Source organism: Pleurodeles waltl, chromosome 7 (genome assembly GCF_031143425.1).
Source record: "Pleurodeles waltl isolate 20211129_DDA chromosome 7, aPleWal1.hap1.20221129, whole genome shotgun sequence".
In the NCBI taxonomy this organism is placed as follows: domain Eukaryota; kingdom Metazoa; phylum Chordata; class Amphibia; order Caudata; family Salamandridae; genus Pleurodeles; species Pleurodeles waltl.
The window spans coordinates 634530938-634556661 of NC_090446.1; the positions used below are offsets into that span (position 1 = coordinate 634530938).

General features: G+C 46.0%; 1 protein-coding gene across 1 annotated transcript in view; it reads right to left on the reverse strand.

Moving 5' to 3' along the window:
• LOC138304489 (sulfate transporter-like) overlaps positions 1-25724 on the reverse strand; it is a 93732-nt gene that overhangs the window by 66573 nt on the left and 1435 nt on the right. Inside the window, exon 2 of the mRNA XM_069244602.1 lies at positions 12419-13043. Within this exon, the coding sequence (XP_069100703.1) occupies positions 12419-13030 (612 nt within the window). The 5' untranslated portion in view covers positions 13031-13043. The remainder of the gene's footprint in view (positions 1-12418; positions 13044-25724) is intronic.

A 25724-nucleotide genomic window follows, 5' to 3' on the forward strand; every position in this document is an offset into this window, starting at 1 on the left:
ACCTCTTCCTGATGTCGTTCCTTGTTCGTGGATGCTGTCCCACAATATTCACCCGGTCCGCTATTCTCCGCCATAGCTCCATCTTCTTGGCAATGGAGATCTGCTAGATCTGTGCTCCAAACAGCTGTGGCCCTGACTATTTCCTCAGCCATGACCCACAACTCCTCATCAGTGAAACTGGGGTACCTTTGTGGGGACATGGGTGTTGTGTGGTGTGTGTTGTGCAGAGGCTGTTGAGTAATGTGGTGGGAGGTGGGATGTGGGGTGTTGACAGATGAATGGGTGGTTGTGGTGTGTGTGTAGTTGTCTCTGTGATTTGCGTGGCTAGTTATTGCAGTCTTTTCGTGTTGGCACAGAGTTGTGAGTAATGTGGGTGTGTGTTTTATAGTGCTGTTGGTGGGTGGGTGTGGTATTTGTATTAGTGTCAGGTGTGTGTTTTTGGTATTGGCCAATGTTGTGTTGTTTTGTATTTGGATTACCATTATGACCGCACCGGTGTGTACCACCAATGGTTTACCACCGTTGAATGTCTGCTGTGGTGATTTGCGGGTCATAAAGTGGAGGGCGTTGTTTTGTTGGCGTAATGGTATGGGTGTTAGTACTGACAGTTTAACACTGACCATTGGTCTGGAGTATTTGTGTTTGTGGCAGTTTTCTGTCAGTTTGGTGTGTGTGTGTGTGTGTGTCATAATATGGCGGATGGATGTTCGCCTCCGTGATGTTATGTTGGCGACTGTCACTGCAGCAGTAAGTGGGATTTACGCCAATGTCATAATGAGGGTCCCTATATTTCCCCATTAAAACCCAGAACACTGATAAGTGTGGACTAAACAATATGGCTGCCTTTTAATTTTGTAAGTAAAAAACTATTTTTAAGACCACACTTAGGGGGTCATTTTGACTGCCAGGGTAAGTGTGGCGGTCCCACCACCAACAGGCTGGCGGTGCAGACCGCCACATTATGAGTGTGGTGGGGTGGTCTCTGCCAACCCACTACATCTCAACTCATTCCGCCATGGCGGTCAGAACCGCTGGGCCGGCGATGATAATCTCCGACCTGGCAGTCCACAGAAGACCACCAGCGGTATCAGGAACTGGCCTTCCACCATTGTTCCTGCGGCGGTAGCACCGCCATGAAAACCATGGCAGAAAGGCTACCAGTAACAGAGAATTTCTTCACTGTCACTAGTAGATGGCTCCCCCCCACCAAGCAGGCACTAGGCCCCCGACCCCCTTCAGCCACAGCAGCTCCCAACCCCCTTTCAGCCATAGCACCCCCTCCCCGCATACACACATCAAAACAACATTCATACACCCATCGACACATGCATACTTACACGCATACACACTTACATGCAGACACGCACTCACTGCAACATTCAGACGCACACAAAACCATGCATGATTCACACATTAATGCACACACGCAGACACCACACACTGACACACGCACACACAACAGTACATTTTTTGTTCCTGGCTGATTCTTGCAGGCCACCCACTACTGATCTTATGATGGTGTTTGTGAACATTTTCACTAACACTTTGGTTTGCCTCTGGGTGAATCAGCTTCAAAGTGTTAGAGTTTGAGAAACCCATATCACAAAATTTATCGCTTCATATTGCACAAACTTGATTCTTGGTCTAGATGTTGAGTTTATTAGGTTCGAAACATTAACAAAATATACTAGAGGACTCATTTTAATTATGATGTAGTACATCATGCTTTGATTTAGAATTGGGGTAAAATCTGTATGCATATCAGCCCCCAGTTTTGTACTTAATTCTTTAATATTGCACCTCCGTATTTTAGTTCACTCACTCACTTTCAGTGCACCAACTTTTGTTGCAGCACTGTTGTATGGTGCAATGTCCTTATCATGCAATTTGATCATATATATTCAAATATTTTTTCTGAGATGAGTCTATTACTAATAATCTGGTTTTGATGCCTTATTGTAGGAAAGTACCATCTTGCCTGGCATGTTACCCCCATACTTCACTGTATATATGTTGTTTTAGTGTATGTGTCACTGGGACCCCGCCACCCAGGGCCCCAGTGCTCATAAGTGTGCCCTGTATGTGTTACCTGTGTTATGACTAACTGTCTCACTGAGGCTCTGCTATCCAGAACCTCAGTGGTTATGCTCTCTCATTTCTTTCCAAATTGTCACTAACAGGCTAGTGACCAATTTCACCAATTTATGTTGGCATACTGGAACACCCTTATAATTCCCTAGTATATGGTACTGAGGTACCCAGGGTATTGGGGTTCCAGGAGATCCCTATGGGCTGCAGCATTTCTTGTGCCACCCATAGGGAGATCTGACAATTCTTACACAGGCCTGCCAGTGCAGCCTGAGTGAAATAACGTCCACGTTATTTCACAGCCATTTACCACTGCACTTAAGTAACTTATAAGTCACCTATATGTCTAACCTTTACCTGGTAAAGGTTGGGTGCTAAGTTACTTAGTGTGTGGGCACCCTGGCACTAGCCAAGGTGCTCCCGCATTGTTCAGGGCAAAGTCTCCGGACTTTGTGAGTGCGGGGACACCATTACACGCGTGCACTATACATATGTCACAACATATGTATAGCGTCACAATGGTAACTCCGAACATGGCCATGTGACATGTCTAACATCATGGAATTGTCACCCCAATGCCATGGCATTGGGGAGACAATTCCATGATCCCCGAGTCTCTAGCTCAGACCCGGGTACTGCCAAACTACCTTTCCCGGGGTTTCACTGCAGCTGCTGCTGCTGCCAACCCCTCAGACAGGTTTCTGCCCTCCTGGGGTACAGCCAGGCTTGGCCCAGGAAGGCAGAACAAAGGACTTCCTCAGAGAGAGGGTGTTACACCCTCTCCCTTTGGAAAAAAGGTGTCAGGGCTGGGGAGGAGTAGCCTCCCCAGCCTCTGGAAATGCTGTGATGGGCACAGATGGTGCCCATCTCTGCATAAGCCAGTCTACACTGGTTCAGGGATCCCCCAGCCCTGCTCTGGCGCGAAACTGGACAAAGGAAAGGGGAGTGACCACTCCCCTGACCTGCACCTCCCCTGGGAGGTGCCCAGAGCTCCTCCAGTGTGCTCCAGACCTCTGCCATCTTGGAAACAGAGGTGCTGCTGGCACACTGGACTGCTCTGAGTGGCCAGTGCCAGCAGGTGACGTCAGAGACTCTTTCTGATAGGCTCCTTCAGGTTTTGCTAGCCTATCCTCTCTCCTAAGTAGCCAAACCTCCTTTTCTGGCTATTTAGGGTCTCTGCTTTGGGGAATTCTTTAGATAACGAATGCAAGAGCTCATCAGAGTTCCTCTGCATCTCTCTCTTCACCTTCTGCCAAGGAATCGACTGCTGACCGCGCTGGAAGCCTGCAAAACTGCAACAAAGTAGCAAAGACGACTACTGCGACCTTGTAACGCTGATCCTGCCGCCTTCTCGACTGTTTTCCTGGTGGTGCATGCTGTGGGGGTAGTCTGCCTCCTCTCTGCACTAGAAGCTCCGAAGAAATCTCCCGTGGGTTGACAGAATCTTCCCCCTGCAACCGCAGCCACCAAAGAACTAGATCACCGGTCCTCTGGGTCTCCTCTCAGCACGACGAGCGAGGTCCCTTGAACTCAGCAACTCTGTCCAAGTGACTCCCACAGTCCAGTGACTCTTCAGTCCACGTTTGGTGGAGGTGAGTCCTTGTCTCCCCATGCTAGACTGCATTGCTGGGAACCACGTGATTTGCAGCTACTCCGACTCCTGTGCACTCTTCCAGGATTTCCTTTGTGCACAGCCAAGCCTGGGTCCCCTGCACTCTAACCTGCAGTGCACGACCTCCTGAGTTGTCCTCCGGCGTCGTGGGACCCTCTTTTGTGACTTCGGGTGAGCTCCGGTTCACTCCACTTTGTAGTGCCTGTTCTGGCACTTCTGCGGGTGCTGCTTGCTTCTGAGTGGGCTCTTTGTCTTGCTGGACGCCCCCTCTGTCCCCTCACGCAATTGCCGACATCCTGGTCCCTCCTGAGCCACAGCAGCCCCAACCAAAAACCCCAACCGCGACCCTTGCAGCTAGCAAGGCTTGTTTGCGGTCTTTCTGCACGGAAACACCTCTGCACGACTCTTCACGACGTGGGACATCCATCCTCCAAAGGGGAAGTTTCTAGCCCTTGTTGTTCTTGCAGAATCCACAGCTTCTACCATCCGGTGGCAGCTTCTTTGCACCCACAGCTGGCATTTCCTGGGCATCTGCCCACTCCCGACTTGATCGTGACTCTTGGACTTGGTCCCCTTGTTCCACAGGTACTCTCGTCAGGAAATCCATCATTGTTGCATTGCTGGTGTTGGTCTTCCTTGCAGAATTCCCCTATCACGACTTCTGTGCTCTCTGGGGAACTTAGGTGCACTTTGCACCCACTTTTCAGGGTCTTGGGGTGGGCTATTTTTCTAACCCTCACTGTTTTCTTACAGTCCCAGCGACCCTCTACAAGGTCACATAGGTTTGGGGTCCATTCGTGGTTCGCATTCCACTTCTAGAGTATATGGTTTGTGTTGCCCCTATCCCTATGTGCCCCCATTGCATTCTATTGTGACTATACATTGTTTGCACTGTTTTCTATTGCTATTACTGCATATTTTGGTATTGTGTACATATATCTTGTGTATATTTGCTATCCTCATACTGAGGGTACTTACTGAGATACTTTGGCATATTGTCATAAAAATAAAGTACCTTTATTTTTAGTATATCTGTGTATTGTGTTTTCTTATGATATTGTGCATATGACACTAGTGGTACTGTAGGAGCTTCACTCATCTCCTAGTTCAGCCTAAGCTGCTCTGCTAAGCTACCTTTTCTATCAGCCTAAGCTGCTAGACACCCCTCTACACTAATAAGGGATACCTGGACCTGGTGCAAGGTGTAAGTACCCCTTGGTACCCACTACAAGCCAGGCCAGCCTCCTACACTTATACAGGGAGTGCAGAATTATTAGGCAAGTTGTATTTTTGAGGATTAATTTTATTATTGAACAACAACCATGTTCTCAATGAACCCAAAAAACTCATTAATATCAAAGCTGAATATTTTTGGAAGTAGTTTTTAGTTTGTTTTTAGTTTTAGCTATGTTAGGGGGATATCTGTGTGTGCAGGTGACTATTACTGTGCATAATTATTAGGCAACTTAACAAAAAAAAAATATATACCCATTTCAATTATTTATTATTACCAGTGAAACCAATATAACATCTCAACATTCACAAATATACATTTCTGACATTCAAAAACAAAACAAAAACAAATCAGTGACCAATATAGCCACCTTTCTTTGCAAGGACACTCAAAAGCCTGCCATCCATGGATTCTGTCAGTGTTTTGATCTGTTCACCATCAACATTGCGTGCAGCAGCAACCACAGCCTCCCAGACACTGTTCAGAGAGGTGTACTGTTTTCCCTCCTTGTAAATCTCACATTTGATGATGGACCACAGGTTCTCAATGGGGTTCAGATCAGGTGAACAAGGAGGCCATGTCATTAGATTTCCTTCTTTTATACCCTTTCTTGCCAGCCACGCTGTGGAGTACTTGGACGCGTGTGATGGAGCATTGTCCTGCATGAAAATCATGTTTTTCTTGAAGGATGCAGACTTCTTCCTGTACCACTGCTTGAAGAAGGTGTCTTCCAGGAACTGGCAGTAGGACTGGGAGTTGAGCTTGACTCCATCCTCAACCCGAAAAGGCCCCACAAGCTCATCTTTGATGATACCAGCCCAAACCAGTACTCCACCTCCACCTTGCTGGCGTCTGAGTCGGACTGGAGCTCTCTGCCCTTTACCAATCCAGCCACGGGCCCATCCATCTGGCCCATCAAGACTCACTCTCATTTCATCAGTCCATAAAACCTTAGAAAAATCAGTCTTGAGATATTTATTGGCCCAGTCTTGACGTTTCAGCTTGTGTGTCTTGTTCAGTGGTGGTCGTCTTTCAGCCTTTCTTACCTTGGCCATGTCTCTGAGTATTGCACACCTTGTGCTTTTGGGCACTCCAGTGATGTTGCAGCTCTGAAATATGGCCAAACTGGTGGCAAATGGCATCGTGGCAGCTGCACGCTTGACTTTTCTCAGTTCATGGGCAGTTATTTTGCGCCTTGGTTTTTCCACACGCTTCTTGCGACCCTGTTGACTATTTTGAATGAAACGCTTGATTGTTCGATGATCACGCTTCAGAAGCTTTGCAATTTTAAGAGTGCTGCATCCCTCTGCAAGATATCTCACTATTTTTGACTTTTCGGAGCCTGTCAAGTCCTTCTTTTGACCCATTTTGCCAAAGGAAAGGAAGTTGCCTAATAATTATGCACACCTGATATAGGGTGTTGATGTCATTAGACCACACCCCTTCTCATTACAGAGATGCACATCACCTAATATGCTTAATTGGTAGTAGGCTTTCGAGCCTATACAGCTTGGAGTAAGACAACATGCATAAAGAGGATGATGTGGTCAAAATACTCATTTGCCTAATAATTCTGCACTCCCTGTAAAAACAAACAATTGGTAGCTTTTTAGACTTTGCTGAGGCAGTTTCGGCCTACACTTCCTCCAAGGGGACCAGTGTGTTATTACTGATGTTCCCAGGGTTATAGGGCTGCCCCTTTCATTTTGCATTACATTTTTTAATGGCTTTGATTACTCAGTCATATACTGCAAAATTACAAGGGTATACTTGGTCCAAAAAGAACCTGATTATGAGTTTGGCAGTCCGATGAGCCGACCACCAAATTCGTGGGGAGGACACCACCGTCATACTAATGGTGTTCCACCCCTCCGAGCATATTACAATGTTCCCACCGGCTGACTGACGGAAATATTGTATTACGATCCCCGCCTGCTGGTCTTGGCTCCTTTAAGGAAGCCGAGGCTGATATAGCACACCAGCACAATCCGAATGTGCACTGCAAAGCAGACAGTGTGCATTCCGATGCTGCTGGGCGGGGGGCCCCTGCACTGCCCATTCCATGGACATGAGCTGTACAAAGGGCTCCCATGACCCCCGGCACTGGCTTTCCACCAGTTTTTTCACGGTGGGGTCCCCATCATGGAAAAGTTGGCCGAAAGCTGATTTGTAATCAGCCAGGCGGCACTGATTTCAGCGCCGCCTTGGCTGAGTACAACTCAGACCGCCATCAGCCCATCAGGAAACATGTTCCTGGAGGGGACGGCGGTCCCCTGGAGGATTTGCCCACCAGGGTTGTAATGTGGCAGTTGGATTGCGGCAATCTGACCATCACTGCGAGTGTGGCGGTCTTCTGACCGCTGTTCTTGTTTTGAGGCCCACATTTTTGTGATTTATTACTTAAAATCCGCAGAACCAATTCACTTCAAATATCAGAAAGTATCCTTTACATAGCATAATCTATATCCCTGCAAGATTTAATTAAAATAATTTCAGCCATTTTAAAGCTACAACAGATAAGGTGTCAAAGTTATTAGTGATCAAAATCAGAGGAATTTCTATCTCTGGTGGGAATACTAACTATAACTACAGAGTGGCTAGCGCTACTCTGCAATATATGCATATATATATATGTATATATATATATATATATATATATATATATATATATATATATTTATTCACTGAAAAAAACGTATGTTAGAAGAACATTATAGTTCAGCTCTGAATTTACTTGTACAAAACCATAGAAATTTAGCAGTTAGAGTTCTTTCAAGTAACTATAACTCACGTCCTAAGGTAACTATAACTTGCGTCCCCGCCATGCATAGCTTTTTTTTCAAAGGTTTTAGTTATAGTTACTTTAGGGCAAGAGTTATTTTTCATCTGCTGGCTCTTAGCCAGGGGGCGACGCTTCTCTGCCATCTCGTCAGGGGTAGTAAGCGCTATATAAATACTATTACAATTACAATTGAGGAGCAGCCGCCCCTGCTCGTGCCGTAAAGTAAATTCAGGACATGAGTTATAGTTACTTAAGATAAATATAACGATATGTGTACCTGTAACTGCTGAATTACTATGGTTTTGTGTGTGTGTATAACATGACCCTAACTATAATGTCCTGTCAAAAAAGATATATACATATACGTTTATATCTTTATATGTTATGTTACAGCTATACCACAAAAATCTTGACGTTACTTCCCAATCATAGTCATGCAGCAATAGCCTCTTTCTTCATTCTGTAAAGCCTTGACTAATGCAACCATTTTTATTGGGAAGTTCACAACTGCATCCGCATGTAGACCATTTTTGTATACAGTATATGTTTTGAGAAGTGGTATGTTTGCAGTTTCTGGAGTATGGCATCCTGGAAATCCCGAAAATCCCAGACATTTGTATGGACTATAAAACTACCACATCCTAAAGAGATTTGATTTGCTTGGATTGCACAAGCTCGCCTTTGTGAATATTAAAAATGGAACCGCACATGAGTGAATAAACGCACCTCATGGAAGTTTAGCTGGCCTGAAGACTTGGGTTTTTTCTAATTCAAACAGCACCCGGGGGGAACATTTCTTTGCTTTGCACTAGGCCCAGGACAAACTGGCTACCCTACCAGTTGGGTTTCTCTGGCAAACAGGGAAGCTTACCAACCGCACACAATCAACAAAATTAGGAACAAGTAAAAACTAAGAAATTTTCCTTGTCTGGAAAGCACACGCTTCTCTTACTTATTCTGCCCTGGAAGTGTCAAACTATGACAGGGAAACACTATTTTCTGGTACAATGTGCTGTAAAAGAACAATATTTGCTGTCATTTGCAAAAGGACTACCACTTTGCATTTCCCCGCATCTTCCTATAAATTCATTGTCCCAGGCATGCGGATGGACATATCACATGGGGGATATGCAGAGTCCATTTTCTAAAGACACGGACTTGCCATGGTCGCGATTGTTTCCCATTCTATTCCTGTAAAATATGCCAATTAGCACAATTGTAGTTTATTGGTAGAAATGTGGGAAGGTAATTCATTTGAATTAATCTTTCATTTCCTGTATTTCCTAACAGTTATTCTGAAGACATTGTTTTTGTTCTTCTGCGTAAACAAAAGACATAGGGGGTCATTCTGAGTTCGGCGGGCGGCGGAGGCCGCCCGCCAAAGTTCCCCCGACAGAATACCGCAGCGCGGTCAAAAGACCGCCGCAGTAATTCTGAGTTTCCCGCAGGGCCGGCGGGCGACCGCCAGAAGGCCGCCCGCCCGCCCAGCGGGAAACCCCCTTCCACGAGGATGTCGGCTCCGAATGGAGCTGGCGGAGTGGAAATTGCACCCGTCGTGATTTTCAGTGTCTGCTATGCAGACACTGAAAATCTTTGTGGGGCCCTGTTAGGGGGCCCCTGCAGTGCCCATGCCATTGGCATGGGCACTGCAGGGGCCCCCAGGGGCCCCACAACACCCGTTCCCACCAGCAAGGTTCTGGCGGTCAAAACCACCAGAACCAGGCTGGCGGGAAGGGGGTTGGAATCCCCATGGCGGCGCTTCCTGCAGCGCCGCCATGGAGGATTCCTCAGGCCAGGGGAAAACCGCTGGGAAACCGCTGGTTTCCCTTTTCTGACCGCGGCTTTACCGCTGCGGTCAGAATTGGCCTGGATGCACCGCCAGCCTGTTGGCGGTGCATCCCCAGGGTCGGAATGACCCCCATAATCCATTTGCGTCATCTATCCTGATTTTCCGCTGGGCGTCTAAGTTTAAAAAATACATAAAATTGACATTCACTGTTTTGCGTTTTCAATAAGAAACATGTTTGTCTTAACTTTTGTCAAGATTTCAGATCTGTATAGCTCTCTGGGTTAACATTAGGGGTTTTTACAAATTGTAAGTATGCAAAATCCATAAAAATGGGAAATATTGAGTACCACTGATCTTATACCACTAGAATTCGAAAATAGGAATGAAAACGTTTGTTCTACTCAACCTGTTCTGATGAGTTAGAAACAGTACTTCTTTAGGGAGCGGTGTATTGAGTTGTAAAGAGTGATTCTTCACAAACATTTTTTCAAACCTTGCTAGCTGTGGAAGCAACAAGCTGGCAAACTTCAAACAAATTGTGGGACAGGCAAAAAAAGTACCCTCCTTAATAGTGTGACTAATCTCACTGCCTCACAGGTCCATGAGCATGCGACTTAGCAGCACACATCTTCTGCCTACTTCTGAAGTGTTAAATAGATCCCATTACCTGCTTTCAGTATTCCTAGGGCTGGACCAGCAGTTGTTGTGTATCCCCACCAGGGCAGCCTTAAATCACTAAAAGAAAACACATTTCCCTGAGGTCAAGGTTGTGCTGCATAACAAGCTGCAGGGTATTGGTAGATACCCTACGTGTGATGGATATGCCCAGACATGGATCCCATGCACAATTTAACATTGGTCTTCAGCTATACCTTAGTGATAAGGCCTAAGTTGGCTGAAATCGAGCTGGGGTGATTCTAATCCTATCTCGAGGGGACCTGGTCTGGCAGTATCATGCACATCATTTGTTTTCCATTTTTGAAAAAAAACTAACTCTCTTATACTGCGCCAAAGTAAAACACGATCCCTGGGTATCTTTATATAATTTCCAACGTGTGGAAAAACGCTGAATCTTTGGTTTGCCTATCATTTGTGAAACAAAAGATATAAAGATAAGTTTATTAGAGTGAAGTTTCCCAAATGTCATAAAGGTCTTTGAACAAGTAAAGATGGTGGAGCAATGCACATCACTTAAAGGATTCATTGTACTATACTGTGTCTAGCTTAACATTCATAACACCTCCCGTCAGTGGCCTTGAACACCAAGGTAACCAGGAAGGCTATGAAGGTGATGGAGTTTTAATCACCGTTCAAGAATTTAGGCCCTCATTTCAGGCCGACTGCCAATATTGGAACGCCAGTCGGCCGCCCATGTGACCAGGAACCCGCAGGCTGCATTTGGACATCCCTGCTGGGCCGGCGGGGAGCAGGGCCGTAACACTGCAGCCTGCTCCTAATGGAGCTGGCGGCAATGTGGCCGTGCGGCGGGTGCAGCAGCACCCGTTGTGCAATCCACTGGCCGTAATTCGGGCAGTGGATTGCGTGATGTGGCTGTGCCTAGGGACCCCTGCACTGCCCATGCTAAGTGCATGGGCAGTGCAGGGGCCCACAGGGGCACCCCGAGTCCCCTTACCGCCAGCCTTTCCAAGGCAGTGTTCACCGTCATGGAAAGGCTGGGGATAAGGGGAAACGAAATCCCCAGGGCAGCGCTGCTGGCAGCGCTGCCCTGGTGGATTACGACCGCCGGAACCACCATGGCTGCATTCTTCCGGTCCCGGCTGTACGACCGTGGCGCTTTCGCCACGGTTAAAATACGCTGTGTAGTACCGCCAGCCTGTTGGTGGTACTACCGTCACACAGTCAGGGTTGAAATGAGGCCCATAGTAGTCCCCTAAAAAAGGAGTGCAAGAAGCCTCACCTTTGTGCTGCTTGGTTGGTACTTACAACTTCAAGTTCTTTGAGAAAGCCTGACAGAGCATATACGAAAGACATTTCTCACCAGCTTGACTTCCTCTGATTAAGCAAGTAAATCTCAAAGTAGTCCTATACATTGAGGTAAATACTGGACACCTTTCTAATTAGGTATTTCATCCAACAAGGTCTTGAGCAGCTTTCGTTAGCACCCACAGGACATGTAAATTATTAATCAGACAGTCAGCAGGGCACAACACTTGATAACCAACTGCTCCCCATTTAGTGTCAGGACACTCTTCTTATCATGGTCTAGTATAAGTCAAGGTATTTGCCGTTCTTCTATATAGGTGTCAGGGCACTCACCCAAACCTAATTTCAAATAGTCTAAGCCAAGCTTACTTACCCTCAGTTCTTCACCGACTACTGGGTCCGATCTTTCAATACAGTGGATAACCACTATATCAAGTCTGGATCACCCATCAGTTAGAGGTCAGAGTCCTTGAGCAAGGATAAACTCAAAAGTACAGAGGCCTACACTAAAAGAGGGACACGCTGCATTGGAAAGAAGAAATGATATGCTAAGTGAAATCAATGCTGCTCAAAGGAGGTGCTTTGCTACTAGTTGGGAAGGATTAGAAGGGATAACAGAAATACATTAGAGGAGTTCAGAAGAGTTCGCAGACATTACCCTTTGGGTGGGAACTGCTAAATTTCCTGGCCTGACAGTTCTAGCCTATTCTGATGCAGGGTAATACTCGAATGATGATATTGTTAAGAGCAGATGAACGACCAGTGACTTTCAGGAGTGTATCCGTCATAATTGCCACAAGTGAAAGGTACTATGGGTATGACAAGCTCACAGAAACCCAATTAATGATAAATTTCACTACTCAACCAGAGGAAAGGGAGCAATTTCTTTGATTGCTTTATGGACCATAGCAGCTTTGATTCACCTCTGGTGACTACACTTTGCAAACAGAATTAATTGTTTCAAATTACCTGGTAAACCCCAACAAGGAACGTCAATGATGTGGCAATCTTGATGGCAAAACAGCTTTTCCCACAGAAGTCTGTGGCATTGAAAGGTAAGGATGAGTTTATTAATGACCCAGCAACAGTTCCTCCATCTGCCGCATAGCCAGCAGCTTTTAATTGCTTGCTAACTGACTGGCCAATCATCAGGCACAGCACTCCGTAGGTCCCAACACAGTTATGGCGTGATGTGGCAAAGGCAATGTAAACAAGGCAGCAAAAGAAGTTTGTGTATAGTCCATAAATAGGATCCTGGTTGGCCAAGAGAGAATATGCAATAGACTGCGGAATGGTGACTACCCCAACAATGATCCCAGACACAATGTCACTCAAGAGCTGCTGTTTGATTTTATAACGAGGGACCCACTCTAGCACAGGAAAGAGCTGAAAGAGAGATTTTGTGATAATTTTCGGGGTGCACGTACAGATCTCCTTGGCCTTCTTGAGGATCAACTCCTTGGTGTTGGGCTTGCATTGCTCATGCTCCTCCAGACGGACTTGCATGTAAGGTAAGGATGTGCATGGAAAAGACAGAAAGTCTGCCTCCTGCTCAGAGAAGTCTTTTTCCTGGGAGGTCATCTTGTCATACCAACTAAATAAAGGAGAGAAAGGAGAGCATGAAAAACTGTTTCAATACACGACTTCGAGCATCCATACCGTCTAAGGAAGTGTTAACATATTTCTTCCTCAAGCAGACATTTGCTAATTGCCTCATCACTAATGACAATCCAACAGTGTGAAGCCATATTTACTATTGTGAAAAACACAGATTTCTCATGTCCTTGTATATTTTGTATATATCCCATAGGTGTTTCAAATTACCCTTTGTTGGCATGCAGTACCATCACAATGTAAGGGTGTAGGAGGGTGGCCTGGCTTGTAGTGGGTACCAGAGGTACTTACACCTTGTGCCAGGTCCAGTTATCCCTTATTAGTGTAGAAGAGGTGTTTCTAGCAGCTTAGGCTGATAGAAGGTAGCTATGGCAAAGCAGCTTAGTCTGAACTAGGAGACATGTAAAGCTCCTACTATACCACTGGTGTCATATGCACAATATCATAAGAAAACACAATACATAGAAGTACTAAAAATAAAGGTACTTTATTTTTATGACAATATGCCAAAAGTATCTCAGTGAGTACCCTCGGTATGAGGATAAGATATATACACAAGATATAAGTACACTGGTAATAGCAAGAAAAGTAATGCAAGCAGTGTGAAGTTACAATAGATTGCAATGGGAGCACAGAGGTATAGGGGCAACACAAACCATATACTCCAAAAGTGTAATGTGAACCACGAATGGACCCCAAACCTATGTGAGCTTGTAGAGGGTCGCTGAGACTGTAAGAAAACAGTGAGGGTTAGAAAAATAGCCCACCCCAAGACCCTGAAAGTTAGGTGTAAAGTGCACCTACTACCCCCAGAGAGCACAGAAGTCGTGATAGGGGGATTCTGCAGGAAGAACAAACACCAGCAATGCAACAACAGTGGATTTCTGGACCTGAGTACCTGTAAGACAAGGGGACCAAGTCCAATAGTCGCAACAGTGTCGAGAGTGGGCAGGAGCCGAGGAAAGGCCAGCTGAGGGTGCAAGGAAGCTGCCACCTGTTGGAAGAAGCTTGGAGTTCTGCAAGAAAGAAGAGGACTAGGAACTTCCCCTTTGGAGGATGGATGTCCCACGTCGCAATGAAGCTTGCAGAGGTGATCCCAGGCAGAAAGACCGCAAACAAGCCTTGCTAGCTGCAAGGGTCGCGGTAGAGGTTTTTGGGTGCCGCTGTGGCCCAGGAGGGACCAGGATGTCGCCACTTGGACGAGGAGAGTAAACCGGAATCCACGCGAAGTCACAAAAGGGAGTCCCACGACATCGGAGGACAAATCAGAAGGTTGTGCACTGCAGGTTAGAGTGTCGGGGACCCAGGCTTGGCTGTGCACGAAGGAGATCCTGAAAGAGTGCACAGGAGCCAGAGCAGCTGCAAATCACGCGGTACCCAGCAATGCAGTCTAGCGTGGGGAGGCAAGGACTTACCTCCACCAAACTTGGACTGAAGAGTCACTGGACTGTGGGAGTCACTTGGACAGAGTTGCTGAGTTCCAGGGACCACGCTCGTCGTGCTGAGAGGGGACCCAGAAGACCAGTGATGCAGTGTTTTGTCGCCTGCGGTTGCAGGGGGGGAAGATTCCGTCAACCCACGGGAGATTTCTTCAGAGCTACTGATGCAGAGAGGAGGCAGGCTACCCCCAGAGCATGCACCACCTGGAAACAGTCAAGAAAGCCGGCAGGATGAAGCGATACAAGGTTGCTAGTAGTCATCTTGCTACTTTGTTGCGGTTTTGCAGGTGTCCTGAGCAGTCAGCTGTCGATCCTTTGGTAGAAGGTGAAGAGCGAGATGCAGAGGAACTCTGATAAGCTCTTGCATTTGTTATCTGGTGAGATCCCCAAAGCAGAGACCCCAAATAGCCAGAAAAGGAGGTTTGGCTACCTAGGAAGGAGGATTGGCTACCAAGGGAGGTAAGAGCCTATCAGAAGGAGCCTCTGACGTCACCTGCTGGCACTGGCCACTCAGAGCAGTCCAGTGTGCCACAGATACCTCTGTTTCCAAGATGGCAGAGGTCTGGGACACACTGGAGGAGCTCTGGGCACCTCCCCTGGGAGGTGCAGGTCAGGGGAGTGGTCACTCCCCTTTCCTTTGTCCAGTTTTGCGCCAGAGCAAGGCTGGGGGATCCCTGAGCCGGTGTAGACTGGCTTATGCAGAGATGGGCACCATCTGTGCCCATCAAAGCATTTCCAGAGGCTGGGGGAGGCTACTCCTCCCCAGCCCTCACACCTATTTCCAAAGGGAGAGGGTGTTACACCCTCTCTCAGAGGAAGTCCTTTGTTCTGCCTTCCTGGGCCAGGGCTGCCTGGACCCCAGGATGGCAGAAACCTGTCTGAGGGGTCGGCAGCAGCAGCAGCTGCAGTGGAGACCCTGGAAAGACAGTTTGGCAGTACCCAGGTTCTGTGCTAGAGACCCGGGGGATCATGGAATTGTCCCCCAATGCGAGAATTGCATTGGGGTGACAATTCCATGATCTTAGACCTGCTACATGGCCATGTTCGGAGTTACCATTGTGACGCTGTACATAGGTAGTGACCTAAGTACAGTGAACGCGTGTAGTGGTGTCCCCGCACTCACAAAGTCCGGGGAATTTGCCCTGAACGATGTGGGGGCACCTTGGCTAGTGCCAGGGTGCCCCCACACCAAGTAACTTTGCACCCAACCTTCACCAGGTGAAGGTTAGACATATAGGTGACTTATAAGTTACTTAAGTGCAGTGGTAAATGGCTGTGAAATAACGTGGACGTTATTTCACTCAGGCTGCACTGGCAGGCCTGTGTAAGAATTGTCAGAGCGCCCTATGGGTGGCAAAAGAAATGCTGCAGCCCATAGGGATCTCCTGGAACCCCAATACCCTGGGTACCTCAGTACCATATACTAGGGAATTATATGGGTGTACCAGTATGCCAATGTGAATTGGTAAATTTAGTCACTTGCCTGTTAGTGACAAATTTGGAAAGCAGAAAGAGCATAAGAACTGAGGTTCTGGTTAGCAGAGCCTAAGTGAGACAGTTAGGAATCACACAGGGAACACATACAGGGCACATACTTATGAGCACTGGGGTCCTGCCTGGCAGGGTCCCAGTGACACATAGACTAAAACAACATATATACAGTGAAATATGGGGGTAACATGCCAGGCAAGATGGTACTTTTCTACAAAGGGGCTAAGGAGACAAAGCCAGAGGCGAAGCCACAGTGACAGCAAAAGACATAGATCAGGATTGGTAAGGGTGCTGGGGTACAGATTTATTGCAAACTCATCCTTCTGGACCTCCTAGTAGTCTTCAAATAGTATCGTGCCCCACTATCCTCAGATGCCTACACAAGATTGGCATTCAAGGACCTGCTCTCCTAGATCTGCACCTTTCTGATGGAAATAATTCAAAAGGTCAGCTTAACACAGAACAACTCAGAAGCCTGTAAATTCATCTCTGGAGTACCTCAAGATTCATCGCTCAGCCCTTCCCTCTTCAACACATTTATGACTCCACTAGCCAATGTCATCTGCACCCTCTAGACAAAATCTCAACAAGGAACACGTTCATCACCTGCATGATTGAGGTTGCCACCTTGATGAAGTTCAAATGTCTGAAGCTCAACAACGTCAAGACAGAAGGAGTGATCTTCAGAAAAGAACACCTCATCCTGGGTCTCTACCTGGTAAGCAACTGACCTCACACTCAAACCTACCCCACGTCCTGCACCAGGAACCTAGGGATCATTATTGACAACAAGCTGGACAAGTCTGCACAAGGCAAAACTATCACACTTTCTTGCTTTCACACATTGAGGATTCTGAGGAATATCTTTAAATGGCTATCAAGCAATAGCAGAAAAAACATCATCTGCACACTAGTTGCCAGCAGGCTGAATTACGGGAACACCCTCTATACTAGAATCATTTAGTAACTCAGACGAGACTCATCTTCAACCTTCCACCAGGAACACACCACCCCTCAGGGAGCTTGATGGAAATAGACCTTTCTGCAGGGTTATCCCCACACTTTTTGCCTTTCTCCTCCTATTTTTCTGACCCTTTTTTGTTGGCTTTAGGACTCTGGGCACTTTACCACTGCTAATCAGTGGTGAAGTGCATGTTGTCTCTCCCTTACAACTTGGTATTTTTGGCTTACACCTGTTTGGCTTATTTAATTTACAAGTAAGTTCCTTGTAAAGTAGTGTAACATAAACCCAGGGTCTATAAATTAAAAGCAACTTGTAGTACTGCAATGCAGAATGCGCCACCTACAGAAGTAGCCTTTCAAACACGTCTCAGGCCTGCCACTGAAGGGCCTGCATGTGCAGTTTACTGCCACACTGACTTGGAAAGCCTAAATTCCCTTTTGTACTACACCTAAGTCACCACTAAGGTAGGCCCTAGATAACCCCATGGGTAGGGTGCTGTATGTAAAAGGTAGGAAATATGTCTTTATGTACTACATGTACTAGTGGTGACAAACAGCCTATTTAGTTTCTCACTACTGTAAGTGCTGCTATTCTCATAGGATTGCATTGGAAATGCCCTGATATAGGTCTAAGTTGTATCTTCTGATCTATGAGGAATAGCATGGGCATGTTTTGTATGTGTAGAATGGTAGTGAGAATTCCTACTTGTTGGTATAGGTGGGTTTTTTATTACCATTGTAGAAATGCCGTTTTTAGAAAGTGGGCATTTCTCTGTACTTATAACTCTAGTGCTTTTGCGGCCTTACTCCAATCCACGTCTGGGGCAGAGTGACTGCCCCCTTGGTGCATACTTTCAAGACAGCCATAACACAGGTAGTGCTGGGTATGACAGAAGAGGCACCTGCATATTGATAGTCTTCCTGGGCTGGGGACAGGGAGGGTTGTTCACACCTTACATGTGAATAGGCTGTGTCCTGCCCTCACACAATGGACTGATTACCCCCTACTGACGTCTTGAGACAGGGCTGGGTTCAAAGGGTGTTGTGCCTGACTTGAAAGGACTCCTTTGAAGTTACCTCCTGAACAAAGGCATTTTTAAGTATAATTAGAGGGCTCTTGCCCCTGACAGAGAGAGAACACTTTTGTAACAGGGACTGAACTTCTGCCAGAGGGACTGCTGTATTACACAAAGGACTCATCTGGACTGCTCTTCTGTTTGTTGCCCTGCTGTCTTGTGTCTGCTGGGTGGCACAAAGGACTCATCAGGATTGCTTTTCTGCTTCTTGCCCTGCTGCCAGTACTTCCCTGGCACTGGCTTGGACTTCCTGACACTGCTGGACTGCAGGGAGGAACCACCACTATTTGCCCTGGTGTGCTGGCCTGCCTAACACAGTGCCCACAGGGTGTTCTCCCAGGGGCCAGCATAAGATTCCTTCTGTTCAAGTACTGCCCCTGCCACTATAGCACTTGGGGAATGCTATATTTTGTACTTGTGCCTGAAAATGCAGCGCCTGGGGAGCGCTTCTGTTTCCACTGTGTTGGTATTCAGTGCAGGGAGACTGCTGCATGGAGTCTTCCCATTTCTTTCTTGTTACTAGTGCAGAGTGAGCACTACAGGATTCTGTGATCCCACACTTAGATTATACCCAGCACATGTGCCTCTGCCAGGAATCCCCAATTGCATTGCAGCGTGCTACATCCCAAGGAGACCCCAAGCCCGAGAGGTGGAAGGTCGCCCCACCTCTGGCACTGCCCAGACCTGACCAGCACACCCAGCTGCCTTGTCACATTCCCCCTAGGATGCAGCACCATGCACAGCCTGGGACACAGGCAAATGTCCCTACCCTGCTACCTGGCCCCACAGAGCAACATGGTCCCAGCAAGAGGGAAGACACTACGTCGGCCTTGTGTGATGCGAGTGGCCCAGAGAGACCAAGGGATGTCTTCCCTGCCCGCAGGATGACTATAATAGCAGGTACCTGGTGCCCTTGTGGGCAACTGCACCTTTCAAATTCGGCCAAAGGAGAAATCCCACGAGGTTCCGCCACAGGCCGTCAGCATGTGTGTGGCTTCTCCCTCTCCCATCCCCGCCCCGTACCTTTATCTGGAGCATTCAACATTCGGCTGGCAGGACTGGAAGGGAATCCTCAACGTAGGTCCTGTTCCTGCCAAGCTGTACCATAATTATGGGAGTAGAAACACAGGAATTGCTGTGCCCGACGTGTAGAGAAATTACGGTAATTACGGTGGTAGGGGCACCAGAACTCCTATACAAAACATGGTCGGTTGTGCACCCAGTGAATATTTTGTAAAAGAAGTGCAGCTCTGCCATGGCCTTTTTATAGAAGGTGTTGTTGGTGTATTATTTGCAGTTCACTATTATGTTCTGTCACCTTTAGTGTTTCCACAGCATTGTCATGACCTGACGTATATTTCATAACGTATTTATTCTGCAGGGGCTGTAAGGGATTCGCAATAATGTTTCCGCTTTGATGGGTTTATGATGTGCAAAAAGTTGAGGATGTTTCATGGTATTTGCACTCATGGTGAAGATGATCTGACAACTGCTTACTGAGCAGAGTATTGCTGATTTATGTCCTTCTTGGTCTACTTGTTATACAATGCAGTTGTATTTTTATATATAGCTTGTTGTGGAATTCCTGTTCTGGTTTATTTATTGTGTCACTAGTGTGTAAGTGTGTCATGCAAACGCTTTACACATTGCCTCTAGGATATGCCTGACTGCTCATGCCAAGATACCAAGTGGGTGATCAGGGGTTATCTTCAGTGTGTACCTTACTCGCCCTGACTAGATTGGTGGGTTCTGCCTGGCTGAGGTGCCTACCGTAGCTAACCAGCTGCACTCCTGGCGGTCCAACCACCACATTATGAGCCTGGCAGTCGGACCACCAGGGAACCGCCATCCCTGCCAGGAACATAGTTTCTGGTGGGCTGACAGCGGTCTGAGTTGAGGTCAGCTACGGCATCACTGATTTCAGCAACACCGCACTGATCATGAGTCCTGTTTCTACCAGCCTTTTCATGGGAGGAACCCCGCCTTGTGAAGGCTGGTGGAAACACAGTGCTGGGAGCCATGACCAATACCGTAGCACTGTTCCTGCCGGGCTACTGGCGGGAAGCTCGTAATATGATGTTCCTGCTGGTCAGCCCGGTGGGAACATTGTAATACCATGGGGGATGAGGCAGCCGGGTTGACGGCAGCCTCTTTCCTGCGGGTTTGGCAGTCGGGTCATCAACACCTAACTATAACTTCCATGTAACCTTTGATTTTTTTCAGTGATAAATATATATATATGTATATATATATATATATATATATGTATATATATATATATATATACATACATACATATATACCTATTTCAGCCAATTTACAACTACATTAACCATATTAAGGTCTCGATTAGGTGTCATTAAACCAATCTCTTTGGGCTTTACAATCGTGTTTGCTTGTCCGACAGCCATCTCCAATCCGTAGAGAATCAAATTCTCTGACATTCCGAAGACATCTATTTTGATTTTGACAAGCTGAAAAAATACTTCATGACTTCATTGCCTTTGGCACTTTCCATTCATCAATGCAATGGGCACTGTTTAATACTCTGAGACAAATGAATGGGATACCAGAAATCAGGAAGACAGAAAATAAATAGGTTAGAGGGGAGCTGGCAGTGTCAATCGAAGGGAAGGAGAGAAGACCAATAAAAAAAGCAAACTGAGAAAGCCATTGAGAAAAATAAAACACTGGGGGGGGTCAGATGTACGAAAATGCAATTTCACATTCCTTAAATAACGACTTCATAGAAATCACTATTTAAGAAATGCAAAATGCAATGTACAAAGATACCGATTTTCTAATAGCAATTCTTTCAAAGTAGGAATCGCTATTAGGAAATCGCTATCAAGAAATCCCAGAGCATTTGAGTCCAGGGGCCGGTTTTGCATTTCCCAAATTGCGATTTCTTATTACAAAGTCAGTATTTAGGAAATTCATAACCAAGGATGGCAATGGGCAAAAGGTCCCCCTTGGTCCTCCCCAAAAATAGGGGTGCACCTGTAGAGCAAGCACTTTGGGGTGTGTTTTTAAAGTTGCACCTGGTTACCATCGACTTCAAGTCGATGGTAATTGCATCTCTCAAGTTGCTTTAGGAAATGTGTGGTACATCAGAATAGGAATCACAAATAGGAAGTCCCTATTTGCTATTTCCTATTCGGGGAATCAGATAATGCAATTTCTACAGAGTAGAAATCAAAATTTGTGTTTCGTTAAAAGGCTTTGCACATAAGAAAAGCCCATTTTGCATTTCTTAACGGTCCATAATAGAATTTTGGACCATTAAGATATGCAAACTGGCTTTGTACATCTGGCCCTAAAGGGCTGAAAGAGAGAGCAGAAGAAGAGAAAATGGGCCGAATGAAGAAAAGCAAAGGAAGATTTATTTCAGGCATCCCTAGTGGGTCTAGACTTCACCACAGTATAGCCTCTGAAAGGAAGATTTCCTCAGGCAGGTGGAAGGAGGCAAGGTACATGCTGCAGTCTGTAGATGAAAACATGGAGAATATATTTAGACGTAGGCCTTACACAGCTGAGCGTGCCCACAGAACCCCTGTATGAAACTGGGCCACTGGCTGGTGGAGGGATAAACCCTACTCAAGCAGCAACCACAATCCTTGTCAGGGTGAGGCCCTTGCAAACCCGACATTAACCTGCGCTCAACCCCCAGGTAGCTTAGCACAGGGCTGTCAGGCTTAACTTTGAGGCAATGTGTAAAGTATTTATGCATCATTTCAAACAGAAATAAAGTGAAAACACAACACAAGAAAAATCCCACACCAATGTAGAAAAATAGAGCAACATTCACTAAATAAGTCAAGACCAAAATGGCAATACAATCTTTAGAACCAGAGATGCACCATGTTAAAGATTTAAGTAAAAGTAGCACTAGAAAGCCTAAGCACCACTGGTGGCTATCTGGTCATGTGCAGAAGACCAGGAGAAAGTCACAAGTTCAGAACCACCACGATGGAGCACGGGTGTAGAGTAAAGATCCTGTTTTAATCACAGACGGTCTGGCCAGAACTTTGAGGTGGTACTCCCCACGAGCTCTTCATGCTGAAGTACAAAGGGTTGGGTTGACAGAACTTTGCATTAGCGGGCTGTGCGAGCTACAATATTTAGGCACCAGCTGGCATGTTTGTTGTTGTTAAGAGTCCAAAAACTTACATTTAGCTCCACTGAGGCCACAACAAGGGTCTAGGACTTGAGGGGCACCGCTTGTGGGTCAAGGGCTTACTCCGGCTAGATCTGGGCACTGGTTCAGGTGGTTGGGAGCTTGTATTCCCACAGTTCTGAACAGGAGGCCAGCAGAGTAGAGCTTGGAGTCATTCTGGCAGTCCTGGGTTCAGGTGCAAGTCCAATCCCTCTGGCTTAGGCAGGAGGGCAACAGGAAAGCAATCTAACATGGCAGCAGACCAGCAAGGCAGTATCCCAGCATGGCAGCAGCCTAGCAGAGTGGCAGTCTGTTCAGCAGTGCAGCAGACCTTCTTCTTGGTAATCTCCACAGGTTCAGATGTGAACTGAAGAGTTGGTGTCTGAGGTTCAATATTCATACCAGGTACCTCCTTTGAAATGTGAAAGGCTTCTAGAGGTTTTCCTTTGAGGTTCACAGGTTTCCTGCCCTCGTAGGCTCCAAACTAACTACAGGGGGTATGCAGCCTTTGTGTGTAGGTTGGCTGTGCCCAGCTTCATCCTCCCATCCTGCCAGTGATGGCCCATCCAGGCACGCTTAAGCTCTCCATTTTGTGTGGCTGTCTAGAAGGACTACATAAACCCCGACTGTCAGCTACACCCAGCCACTGACCCAGAGGGAGACTGCAGCCACTAAATGCTAAGGCAGGAAAATTCCAACTTTTTAAAAGCAGCTTTTTAAAAATTGTGATTTAAAATTTGACTTTACTATAAAAAAGGATTTTTCATCACAATCCTAAAGACACCAAAGATGAACCAATTACCTGTTCCTATTTCAACGTTACAGCTTATAAAATGTGATAAGGTAACTCCAGTGTTATCCCATGAGAGATGTATGCCTTGTTGTAGTGAAAAAATAATTTACAGGCTTTTCACTACCAGGACACGTAAAACTGAAAAGTACACGTCCAACTTTTTCAATGCACTACACCTTGCCCCCTGGGCTGTCCAGGGCCTACCATAGGGGGTGACATATGAATTAAAAAGGAAAGTTTGGACTTCACAAAAGTTTTATTTTTCCAAGTCAAATTGGCAGCTTAAAACTACACAGGCTGCAATGGCAGGCTAGGGACATGTTTTAAAGGGCTACTTAAGTGGGTAGCGCAAAAAGTACTGCAGGCCCACTAGTCGCATTCAATTCACAGGTCCTGGTTACATGTAGTACCACTTTACTAGGGACTTATAAGTAAATTAAATGTGCCAATTGGGTGTAAGCCAATGTTACCATGTTTAAGGAGTGCGCACAAGCATGTTAGCACTGGTTAGTAGTGTTAAAGTGCACAGAATCATATGGCCAACAAAAACACATTTTTGAAAACAGGAGAGGAGAAAGGAAAACATTTGATGGTAGTCCATACCAAGGCTGTCAGGTCAAAAAAGCTTTGCACTTCGAGATCCACCCTTGGGCATTTAGAAATTATTGGTTGAGTCCAAGTCCCAAAAGCCCTTCTACCCTGGCGCCAATCGTAGTAACTCATGACATTTCTCATGAGGCCACAAAGGGCCATCAGAGACAGCAGAGGTATAGAGCATGAGAGGACAAATATCAGGTTTTTTGTACAAATATCTCAATCACAGGAGTTAAGAGTTTGAGCATCCAGCCAGGCATTCTGCATTTCATTGATGTATAAACATACTGTATACAGACCAATAAATAGAGGAACTCTCACAGGTCAACAGACAGTAACAGCTCTGCAATGGCAAAAGACAGTCAAATATAGACAGGCAAACTGACACACAGATTGGCAGATATTCAGAAAGACAAATAGAGAGACAAAAGCCACCCATACGCAGTGTAAATAGGAAGTCAAACAAGCGTTGCACTTCGACAAGAGAACTATTCCTCATTAGTGCTAAACATTAGGTGGATCTAGCCACATTCCAGATCCGGCAGCTATTACGGAGGTGCATCTGCGATCCAGGACAGTTGCAGTGAAAAGTGGAGCACACTGGAACACGTTCAGTGCCACCTGCACTTTGTGTGTTTTCCGATAAGAGCAGCAACCTGCCAGGTGTTTGAGTTGCCTTTAGTTTTAGTTCCCACAGTACCTACACAAATGCCTCTCTTAAAGAGCAATGGACACTCATTTTGCTCCAGTATCAGCATTGCTAGGAGCTAGGTGGAGTATGAAACTTTCATACCAGGAAAGAAAAGGGCTCATTTAGGCCTAGATTTACTAAAAGTTTGAGTTGAGGTTGCATCACTTTTTAAAGCAACCCAGATGCAAAATATAGTTCTGTATTTACTAAGCCAGGCAAAACCCAATTTGTGTGACTTTTGTTAGACATTAGAAACAAAACACGAATGCAGTGCAGAGCTTTGCGCTGGGGAGGCATTCCATGTGTAGAGCATGGGTGTTCCCATGTATCCACACAAAGATTTTGACGCACACCTAGCTTTAAAGGTAGAAAATTTGGGTTATTGTCATAAAGGTGAACTTGCCCGAGGCAGGAGTAATTAAATATCTTAATTTCTCCTTGTTGCTTCTTTTTTCTGTATGTGTGCATTCTTACCAGATATGGCGCAAGTCTGCTTTCTCCCTTTCATACAACACAACCAGTGGTGTAGAATAGGTCCTGCAGCCAGCGCACTGCGGCGCCCCCTGTGCTTTGGGGGCCCCCTTCAGCACAGTACCTTGGCCTGAGAGCTCCTGACTAAATCTGGAGGGGGTCCCACCCATGTACTTTGCAGGGGGGCCCTCAATTTTCATTACACCACTGAACACAGTTGAGCAAGTTTCCTTGCTGAGTTGCATTACATAAAAGGTTAGTAAAGCTGGTCCTTAGTGTTTGGCAGATGGTTACTCTTTCACAAATGCAACAGATATCCCATTCACATTATTAAAAGTGCATTCCAATATAAAATACTTGTTATAAGGCAGACAGGATAACCGTCACATTTGAGACAAATTACCTCTTAGACAAATTCTGAATCTTGCCAAAAGACACTCAGATTACTTAACAGATACGCTAAGAGTTGGAGGCAGGTTTCTGACTTTCCCAAGTCCTACATTTATGAGATATGCATGCAAACTAAAAAGGTCAGATATTTTTCATGTGTGAGTAATTACACTGCTATTTGTATAGCACATACTCTCCATTTTATAATCTTTGTTACTATGCTAAGAAGCCTTTTTACCAATCTTAAAATAGATTAAGAAAAAACAGGAAAATTCAACACTTTTGCCTTGCAGTTTGTATGAAATTCCTCAACGCAGGTTCATAACTGAGCTATATTACAAAAAGGATGACCCGCAGAAAAGCTGTAGACCACTCAGGTGGCTGCATAACATACAAATCTCTGACCTGTATGTTACACATTGTGCTTTGTAGCCTGGACATTAACCTTCTCTGCTATTTTATGATGAGACAAACCTGTGACTAAATTGTACACAGATTTCTCCGGCAAGTGCATTAAGTACTCAATTATCTTACTGTTATTATATCTCGAAATTGCTGGGTACACAAAGATGTCTGCAGCAGGTGCTTTATTTGGTA